The sequence below is a fragment of the Cucurbita pepo genome, chromosome LG04 (assembly GCF_002806865.2).
Source record: "Cucurbita pepo subsp. pepo cultivar mu-cu-16 chromosome LG04, ASM280686v2, whole genome shotgun sequence".
NCBI classification, from domain to species: domain Eukaryota; kingdom Viridiplantae; phylum Streptophyta; class Magnoliopsida; order Cucurbitales; family Cucurbitaceae; genus Cucurbita; species Cucurbita pepo.
In genome coordinates this window covers 11,491,341-11,502,363 of record NC_036641.1, presented here as the reverse complement: position 1 = coordinate 11,502,363, position 11,023 = coordinate 11,491,341, and the positions used below count along the sequence as shown (strand labels likewise).

Below are 11,023 nucleotides of genomic sequence, written 5' to 3'. Positions count from 1 at the left end.
TATGTGGTTCATATCCCTTTCCTATCAATATAGTAGCGGTTCTTATTATATGTTTGATTAATTTAAATTTTAATCACACAACGAATCTTGGAGCAACAGCTAGCCCTCCCCTCCTTTTGATTAATTTAAAAAGACAAATGTATAATGATAATAATATTTGTAAAAAGTGATAGGGTCCAGAATTTAAACACATGGATCAAATTATAGTTAATCTAACCTTTTTTATAAAATACTTGTCGAGGTAAAAATAGAGAATTTTAATCTTGCCCTATAAATAATTTTTAATTAATTTTAATAGGAATTAAAATTAGCATTATATATATATATATAATATGGTAAATTAATCCAAACACTAAGTTTTATATTTTATCTAAAAAATACCTCTAAATTTTCAAAAGTTTTAATAATACAGTTTAATAATAAGATAATCTCCAAAATATTTTTATAGATAATTTTGAAAGAAACATTAATATTTATTTCAAAAATATCATTAAACTTTTAATATTATTTTTAAAATATTTTTAAATTCTAAAATTTGTCATTAATATTCTTTCCCTCAATTTCTTGAAGTAAATATATATATATATATAAAATTTTAAAGTAACATTATAACTCTTTACTTATATAAAAAATTATTACAATCAATATATGAAAAGAAACGTCTATCCACGTTTTAAAGATTATCTCCAAATTTGTTAGTCGTACTAAAAAAATATAAAAATATTTTTGAATTTAAAAAAATAAAAGATATTTTTTTAATTAAAAATAATTTATATAAAAAAAAATAATGGCAAAGGTATTTTTTAAGTTTAAAAGTAATATATATATATATATATATATATATTAATAAAATTATAAATATTTATGAATATTTTAAAATAAAATATAAATATATTTTTATTAATTTAGTTTAAGAAAAAAAAAAAACAGAGAGTAAGGTGGGGCCGGAGTAGTTTCGGTTGACCTGCAGCTCACGTGCAAAAAGAAGGGCAGAAGACGACGACGTTCGTAAAAGGGGAACTGCGGATTAGCACAGCCGACCAAGCCACTGCAACTCTCAGCTCTTGTCCTCTCACCCACACAATAAATACTTAAATATAACCTTCTCAAAATCAACTCCTACCAAATAAGTAATAGCTACTAGCCAATAAAAAAACAGAATTTAAAATTTTAAACATTATATACTATTTTTTATATATATATTTTAATCCTACCATATTTAACTCCCATCTAAGTGGAAAATGAAGTTGTTCGTGAATCTCGATCATCGCTACAATGAAATTATGCCTATTGAAGTCCAATTCTATCATGTATCTTTTTAACACCTAGAGACGACAATGAAGTGGCAAAAATTTGATACTAAACATAACGAGTTTCATTGTCGGAAATAAAAATATTGTATCGGACGACTAAAAATCCTCTTAAATAAGAAACCGTCACTTACCTCAAATTTCTTTTATTTTTTTATTTGGGTAGTGATCAATTTATGGATTTATTGTATTTTCTAAAACTATAACCTAAAGTTTTGGACTATATAGCATTTTATTATAGAATAAATAATGAATAATCTTTAAATTAATGAAAAAAAAAAAAAATTGAGAGTCCCGAGGCTAGGGTCATAGGCTGCTACGGAGCTACATGTACATTTGATTCCAAATAATAAAAGATTCTCGTACAAAGAAACATCTACTCACACTGCCTAGGTTCATGCATGGACCTTCTTTATAAATAAATATACTATATGGTCCTTTTTTAACTTTATAATTATTAATTAGTCTCATTTAAATACAACTTTATGGTTAAATTAATATAATAGTGAATAATTATAGCCCACAATAACATAGTTTATACTAAAAAAATTGAAATATTTTAAAAATAAAAAAAAAATTAGAATTATTGTTAAAGCATAACCACACGATAAGAGCGGGGAAAGTTGTATCGGGAACCAGCAAGAGCGGGCGAGGAAATGACGGGACTTGATGACGTGGCGCTAAATTAATTAATATAATAAAAGATTAACATTAATTAATTTAATATCGAATACTTATGGATTGGCAACAGAACAGAGTGTTACCCCCGTAACATAAACATTCTCTGGCGAAGGGAATCCGTTTAGGGATCCGTTAACAAATCATAAGAGCGTGACTGTCGCATAATATCCAATCAAACTTTGGATTACTTTAATTTAATTACAGCCTAATAATGAAAATTAATTATAAAATATGGACGCGTGGCGGACTCCCCGTTCAATCCGGAAGGTATCACGTGATTATAAAAAATGTTTGCCCACCACGTCCTCACGTGGCCAACTCAACACTCTCCGTTGGCAGCACCCACTTTTAAGCGATGCTTTTATTATTTTTTGCTCCGAACAAAAAATTAATAAATTTTCGGATTATTCATTTCTTGCCCTTGTGACATTTCATGATAAATTAAATAATAAGAATAAAAAGCTTAGGTTATAAAAATAATATAATCCTACCGAAGACATGCGAGTTGAAAGTATAAGCCAAACCCATGGCTTTGTTTGGATGAGGTCATTTTCGTTAATTAATTAATTAATTTTTTTATTTTTTTATGGTTGGTGGATGATTTTAATTTAATTGTTAGAGGCATGTGAGAGGAGATGCAATCTGTCAGTGGCCTAACGTGACGCCCTAACAGTAGGAAGAGGATAGCCGGATAGGGTATTGGACGACGTCGGTTTAATTGCATGGTCACTGCACGTGATTCCCCCAACCCGCTCACGTGCGCCCATCCTTTGCTCTTCGTCTTCTTCTTCCACTCCTCGCGTGCGGTGGGGACCCTTAACACCCATTTTCTCACGCCGTTAACGGATCCCGTCACGTTCTTTAACAGCGAGTCATAGTTTGGAATTTTTATTTAAATAAAATAAATAATATTTATACACTTTCTCAAAATGTACTTTATTAATAATATATAATTTAATCTCGGAGTACGGTGAGAGTAGAAAGTAATATTTTAGCCTGTAGTTGAAATTTGAATTAAGAAAATAAAAAATAAAAAGGGAAATAATAGTAGGGGTGGAGGCACGTGCCGGGCATGCGGGGGAGGGGTGGCGGTGGGATTATCTGAATCTCTCCATCTCTCTTTCTCGTGACGGCGTCACGTGGGGGAGAAATCTGGTAGGTGGGACCCACGAATTTCCGGAGCCGGGCCTACCAAAAAAGCAGAAGAGATGTAAATCAATAAATAAAAAGAAGGGTAGTGGGAGCATGTGCCTCGCTTTTCCACCGTGACCTGTCGTGTATGGGTCATTTTTAAGATCTCTTATAAGGTTTTGACGTGTGTTTCCTCTCACGTGCTTTACCACGTGATCTTTTTTTTTTTTTTTTNTTTTTTTTTTTTTTTTTTTTTTTTTTTTTTTTTTTTTTTTTTTTTTTTTTTTTTTTTTTTTTTTTTTTTGCTAAATTATAAAAAATACTAAATAATTTATAAACTTTTTAAAATATTAGTTGTGTTACCATCATATCAATTTTCATTCAATATTCTAATACTTTCACTATAAAAATGTATTTATTCTTTTTTAAATTCAATATTATTAAATACTACTTATTGGGCCTGCAATTATAGTATTATTTGAGTTGGGCTGATAATTGGGCCGGGCCTCTTGTTCTCAAACTCGCTATGCTATTAAGAAACTAGTGGATGAACAACATGATGTTTTTTTTATTAGACAACTAAGCGCTTACATAGTCGATGTGGGTCATTTTTTTTATTCGATTAAGCTACTACAATGCTAGCGACTCGTTAGAACCAAGGAGAGATCGTAAATATGCATAATATTTTATTCAATGATTATCAATAGTAGACAAATTTGTAGACTCATATTCAATAATTATTAAGAGACAGTCACATTGTAGCGGCTTCATTGAATAATTTGTCAAAATATCTATTTTAACGTAATCTTTAAACGATTTCAAATATAAAATAATTGTGTATATATATATATATGTGTTATCTTCTAAAATAATTAAGACTTTTATAATATCATATTTTAAAAATAAAATACATATTATATTGAAGTGTGACAAGCATAATTAGCGCAATAATTAATGCCATAATCAAAGGGTTGAATTTATTATCAATTATATTAGATTATACACTAAAAAAATTTGTTAGGAGAGATGGAAGGTTATTTAGTGTACTTAAAAGAACCTATTTTATTTATTTATTGCAGTATTTATACTGTTTAAAAAAAGGAAAAAGGAAATTATTTTATACGGAAATTGGTGATGGTGGTTGTTAATCTAGTCGGCCCAAGAAGCGATAGTGGGCCGTATGGGAAGTAGGCCCAAATATAATGGGACAGAGGGTTCAAGAGCCCATTAGGCCCATTACCATCGGGAGTTCCCGCGAAATCTGAAATATGTTCATCAAATTTCCCGCCTAAAGAAGAGGTATAGATAGAAAATCATCGACATAAGGGCTTCCACTTCCATTCTTGGCTGCTCCGGCGAAACTACAACAGAAGCCGGAAGAAAGATACTCAGTTCGTTAATTGAAAGGAGATTACTGGAGTTGCTATGAAAATCCGGTCGGTGAAGCTCCGAGAAGCCCACAAGGCAGCCAGCAATGGCAAGGCTTCGTTTTGCTCCGTTCTGTGGGATCAACAAGCGTACCATATTGTCACTGCTTCGTCTTCCGAATCCGCCATATCCATCCATGATTCTCTTCTTCCTTCAAATAACCCGAAGATCATTCATCATCATCGCGAAGGGGTCACGGCTCTGGCTCTTAGCCCCAATTCCACCTGTCTCGCTTCTGGATCCATGGATCGATCCGTCAAGCTCTACAAGTTTCCCGGTATTTCTTCTGGCATTCGTTAAGCTGAACTTATATTATCATTCTTTTGGGTTTTCTAATTGTTCTCTTATTGGAAATGTTAGTTTTACTATGAACTGCTTCGATTAGTTTTGGACTATGAATGATAATTTTCAGATCTGTCGAAATCTTGAATGTTGCCTCATTTTCTTTTGAGTTGGTTTGTTTCCCCCAGAAATGTATTTTAGGATCAATCTTGTTAGCTTCATAGTTCTTTGGGAATTATGTTCCTGTTAATTTTACGAGGACGATGGTTTGCAGGTGGAGAATTTGAGACCAATATCACAAGATTTACGCTGCCAATACGTACCCTTGCGTTTAATAAGTCCGGAAGCCTCTTGGCAGCAGCTGGCGATGACGATGGTATTAAGCTAATTAACACAATTGATGGTTCAATTGCTAGGGTTCTGAAAGGACATAAAGCAGCCGTTACTGGGTTGGCGTTTGACCCCAATAGTGAGTACATGGCATCGGTGGATTCATTTGGGACTGTAATTTTCTGGGAACTCCAATCTGGAAGTATAATACATAACCTTAAAGGCATAGCTCCTAGCACAGGTTCGGACCCTTCCGTTCTGAATGTTTTATGCTGGAGCCCTGACGGAGAGATGTTAGCAGTCCCAGGATTAAGAAATGATGTTGTGATGTATGATAGAGATACTGCTGAAAAGCTATTTTCATTGAGGGGAGATCACACCCAGCCTATTTGTTTCCTGTCATGGTCACCTAACGGAAAATACATGGCTACTTCTTCCTTGGATAGGCAAATTCTGATATGGGATGTTGATCAAAAGCTGGATATTGATAGACAGAAATTTGACGAGAGAATATGTTGCATGGCATGGAAGCCAATTGGCAATGCATTGGCTGTTATTGATGTCATAGGTAAGTATGGGGTGTGGGAATCAGTTGTTCCATCTTCTATGAAATCTCCAACTGAAGATATCCCAAAATTGCAATCAAGGAATAGCAACGGCTTGCTCTTGTTTGATGAAGAGGATGAGGAGCCTAGTGAACATGGCAATTTGAGTGATCTTGGAGAAGATAGCCATTATGAATCTGAATTTCCAACTCGAAAAAGGTTGCGTAAGCATTCAACAAATGAAGAAATCCTGGATGAGGCTGATAGCGAAGATTTTAGCCTTCTCCCGAAGTCGGAATCCTATAAAATGTCACGTCGTGTTAAAAAAGATAAGACAGATAATATTGATGAGGGAGATATAAACATTGCAACATATAGTAAATTGAAACTACGGGAGGCATTTCAACCAGGAGCTACTCCCTTGCAGCCAGGAAAGAAACGCTTTTTGTGTTACAATATGCTTGGAAGTATAACAACTTTTGAACATGATGGGTACTCCCACATAGAGGTAATCCTGAGCCTTCAACTTAAACCTTTTAGGTTTTTTTCCGTATTGTTGCTTGCTCTCATTCATGTGCTATCACTTGATAGGAATCAAATTCATGAGGGATATGAAAAAACTTTTATCTATATTCTAAATGACTGATGCTGTCCCTTTTCAGATAGATTTCCATGACACTGGCAGTGGCCCACGAGTTCCTTCAATGAATGATCATTTTGGTTTTACAATGGCTGCACTGAATGAAAATGGTAGCGTCTTTGCAAACCCTTGTAAGGGTGAGAAGAATATGAGCACTCTAATGTATCGCCCATTTGGTAGCTGGGCAAATAACAGCGAGGTTAGAATGTTTTTACTTATAGTTTACAAGTTTCTCAGCTTCATACGAATGGTGCAACTTTCTATGGCTACTAAACTATGCTGACTTGGATATCTACTGTAAAAACTCAGTGGTCGATGAGATTTGATGGAGAAGAAGTTAAGGTCGTGGCAGTTGGTACCAGATGGGTGGCTGCATTTACAAGTCTTAATTATCTTCGCATCTTCACAGATGGTGGTTTACAGGTTTGTTGGACAGATTTCTTAACTAGCTGCATATTCGCAACTTATGCCCTCTTTTCACCTTAAGTTTTAAATGCTAGAGTTTAGTGTTTCACATTCAGAATTTTTTTTTTATTGCAATTTAAGAACCAAATTACCTTATGATATATAGCACAAAACCAGGAGAGATGATTCAGAATGCAGCAAACGATTATATTGACTTTGATGTGTATTTGTTTGTTAGCTTTAAGAAGCTAGGAACTTGAGTTAAACGCCAATTGTTTCCTTAACTAATAAGGATCTTACTACCACTAATTTTCTGCCTGAATATCCTTGCACGAAAAAGTCCAGCCAAATTTGGGAATGAAGGTGATGGTCAGTTCTACATTGAATAATAATGTTGCTTAATGGCTTTATTTCAGAAACATATTCTTTCTCTGGATGGGCCAGTGGTGACTGCAGCTGGCTTCAAGGATGAACTTGCATTTGTGACTCATTCTTCTACCTGTCTTCCCTCAAACGACCAGGTCTATACTCGATCAGACTTTCCTCTATTTTGAGCATGATTGATTCGTGGAATCTATGCATAGGATGTCTGATGTCTATCTTACGAATTTCTATTGGACATTTGGAAAGTCGTTATTTGTTTGAGTTGGAGCATATTTTTAGCGCCCTTCATAGTGTATATTGTAGGACGGCCATAGTTAATAAAAGTTTATGATGGTGGAATTTATAATCTTGAAGATGTAATTCTCTAACCTGAACTTCATTCAAAATATGCAGATGCTAGAGTTCAGAATATTAAACATCTCTAATGGAACACAGCTCTTAAGAGGACATTTGCCATTAACTCCAGGATCACATCTCGCATGGTTTGGATTTAGTGAAGAAGGAAAATTGAGTTCCTACGATTCCAAGGTACGTTAGCTCTCGAGTAGTTTGTTGATATTCTTCAGTTGGTTATTGTGAACTATGTATCTTATTTTCCTACCGTTATTTATAGGGTGTACTCAGAGTGTTTACAAGTCAATATGGTGGCAGTTGGGTACCATTATTCAGGTTGATCAACATGCTATTTTTTTTGGGTATATCTAATAAAAGTATAATTCACATCCTACCTTCTTGTACTCCTGTCTGAAGTTCAGATTTGTTGTGCAGTGCCCGTAAAGAGAGGAAGTCGGATGAAAATTATTGGGTGGTTGGGTTGAACACAAGCAAGTTGTTCTGTGTGATATGCAAAAATTCTGAGTCATACCCACAGGTAACAGAATTTCTTCTCCCCCAAACTCATTTACCCTGTATCATTGCTGAGCGTAATTTCCGTCTGCTTCAGGTGACACCTAAACCAATTCTTACTCTACTAAATCTTTCATTTCCTCTTGCACTCTCTGACCTGGGTGCAGAAGCTCTTGAGAATGAGTTTATGATGAATAATATGCACCTCACACAGGTCAGTTTGTTACTTCCCAATCTGGTTTTAATTCTGTAGCTTTAACTCTCCCTATGGCTATTAAGATTATCACTTATGTCAACATCATTTAGCGTGGAAGCTACGAGGAGTAGAAACTAATTTTTTAGTTGACATCGTTCTTTCATTTTTTTGTTTTTGTTTCTAAGTTACTACTTTCATTTGCTTTCACTGTCCAAGTAATGTAAATGTATTCACACAGATCCATGGGAGAATGGAGGAAATGGCATTACTTGGGTTGTACGACACAGAACTAGATGATGAGGCATTCTGTATTGAAGCTGCTCAAGACAGATGCATCTTAAGGCTCATTGCTTCCTGCTGCAACGGTTGGGATTTGCAACTTTACTTTAACGTCTTAGACATTTTGCAGTTCTTTTTCCTTTGACAAGGAATTAAAAATTACGATCTGAGGTTTCATCTAACTGAAGATGGTGAAATTTTTCCAGGTGATAAGCTTGTCAGAGCTTCCGAACTAGTAAAACTTTTGTCGCTGGAGAAATCGGTGAAGGGTGCAATTAAGCTGGTTACTGCTTTGAAGCTTCCTAACTTGGCGGAACGTTTCAATGCCATATTAGAGGTATAGGACAAACTCCCAGAAACAGCCTTTAAATCCTTTGATCTAGCAGTGGGGTCTCATATTTATATATATGTAATTCTTTTTCTAATATCAGGAAAGGTTGCTTAATGAAGCCAAAGGGACCATGGAAGCCACCACCGTTTCAAGATCTAAGTGCAGTGGATCTGTGTTACCTAACGCTGCAACCAGCAGTAGTACATTAAATTGTGCAGTAAAAGGCAGAAGTTCAGAAGTGAGTCGTCCATCCTCACCTAAAGGCCCAATACTCTCTGCACCTCTGTTTACAAAGAAACTGAAGTCCGACGGAGCAAAATTCAATGATGGAAGAACAGAGGATAAACAAAGTTCAGGGGTGGTGAAGAAGGGAACAGAAAACAGTGGTGGTGACACAAATGTAGCAGCGGCAGATGTGAAGAAAGCAGTGTCATTGAGTAAGATAGAGTCCACTACCCTTGAAACTAATCAACATTTGAATTCATGTAACAGTGAGAAGGTGAAGGCAGGAGATGTAAATCAACAACCTCAATGTACTCGCCCCTCGAATCCGTTCTTGAAGTCATCAATCAAGTAAAATCAGTTTTTTTTTATACTTGCATTTGTTGTTGTTGTTTAGAATGTGTAAATTATGAGGTAGGAATGAGAATGTACAGTTCTATTATAGGTATAGGTAGCTTAAGTGGCTAAAACTTTCGTCAATTGTGATGTTATGAGGTCTGTAAGCATATCTCCATCTTCATCCTCTCCATATAAATGAGGGAGGCTTCAAATTTTCACATTACTCCATTCTACTCCATATAAAGTAGTAGTACTGAATCCTCCGGAGTTAAATAGAGGCTCATCATCTCTGCTCCTGTTCTTCAACCTCATCACTCTCTCCTTCAAAACCTCGTCCTTCCTCCATACTCTTCTTTACCCAAAGATGAGGACGTCCTGATGGAGAGGTGGAACAAAGGAAGTAAGTAACTTCATATCCAATCTACTGCTCTTCTTTCCATAGCTAACGGCCTCGTTTGTTTGTCTCTTCGCAATTCCTGCTCCTTCTTCGTTCTCTGCAATTTCTTGACCAAATCGAGTTTTGTAGATGATGAACAGTAGTTCTGACTTGGACTTCATATAACACAAGCCACGAACTGGGGTTTTGTTTTTCTCATCACAAATTTTGTAGATGATGAACTAAGGTTTTCATCTTCTTCATTTCAAACAGAAAAGGAAGACATCATTTCAATTTCGATCAATACATGCCCATTTACCAAGTACTGTTGGGGGAGGGGAAGCTTGTTGAAGCGAAATCAACAAGTGAGTTCATCATCTTCCAACCTCAACCAATAATCTCCAAATTCTTCAATATCTTAATCTTTTCCACCTATTCCAATTCGAGAAGAACACAACTAGAATCTATTCCCACGTCTCCTGAAACTTGTCTGCATCCGCTATCGAAACGTTGCCTGCTACATAAAGCTATCAACTTTACCTCTAATCTCACTATCTCGGTCCAACTGCACCCAGCATGTCTGTGTACAAGAAGAACAAGAATTATGAAAGTTTGGTTCACAATTTTCTGTGTCCTCCAACCATTTCATATTGAATGGTTATTATGCATCTAATTTTGGCAATAGGGTTAACTGCTAGCAGATAATCAAAAAGCCAAAACTTCCTTTCCTTTTTTTTTTTTTTTTTTTTTTTTATATTATTATTATTTTTTTTATTTTTAAACTAAATTATAAAACTGCTAACACCAACCAATAAGTAATTTATTGAATTTTATTCCAAAAAAAGGAAAAATGAATTAATTAGTTGAAATCTTACCACTGCTGAAACACCTAAAGTTCTAACTCTAATATCGTAATACCAAAACAATATTGTAAAACAATAAATTGAGTTAATTCTATCAAACAGTCAGGATGGCCGAGTGGTCTAAGGCGCCAGACTCAAGTTCTGGTCCTCGTGAGAGGGCGTGGGTTCAAATCCCACTTCTGACATCGCATTATAAATTTTTTTTTAATTTTTTATGGCCGAGGGCGTGGGTTCAAATCCCACTTCTGACATCGCATTATAAATTTTTTTTTAATTTTTTATGGCTCAAGTATATAAGCTTTGCCTCCATTTCGCTCGTGAGAGGGCGTGGGTTCAAATCCCACTTCTGACATCGCATTATAATTTTTTTTTTAATTTTTTATGGCTCAAGTATATAAGCTTTGCCTCCATTTCGCTGTGTACTTACATTTTCAT

General features: G+C 35.0%; 1 protein-coding gene and 1 non-coding gene across 2 annotated transcripts; both read left to right on the top strand.

Moving 5' to 3' along the window:
* The first annotated feature begins 4,471 nt into the window (after positions 1–4,471).
* Positions 4,472–10,348, top strand: LOC111793971 (WD repeat and HMG-box DNA-binding protein 1). Its single transcript, XM_023676065.1, has 12 exons — positions 4,472–4,827; positions 5,107–6,215; positions 6,370–6,546; positions 6,657–6,770; positions 7,169–7,273; positions 7,530–7,664; positions 7,750–7,805; positions 7,905–8,007; positions 8,080–8,196; positions 8,417–8,543; positions 8,664–8,794; positions 8,889–10,348. The coding sequence occupies exons 1-12, from the start codon at positions 4,548–4,550 to the stop codon at positions 9,363–9,365; spliced, it is 2,931 nt and encodes a 976-aa protein (XP_023531833.1). The 5' UTR covers positions 4,472–4,547; the 3' UTR covers positions 9,366–10,348.
* A 341-nt stretch (positions 10,349–10,689) lies between these two features.
* TRNAL-CAA lies at positions 10,690–10,773 on the top strand. Its single transcript has one exon. It is a non-coding gene; the product is annotated as a tRNA-Leu (tRNA).
* The last annotated feature ends 250 nt before the right edge of the window (positions 10,774–11,023 follow it).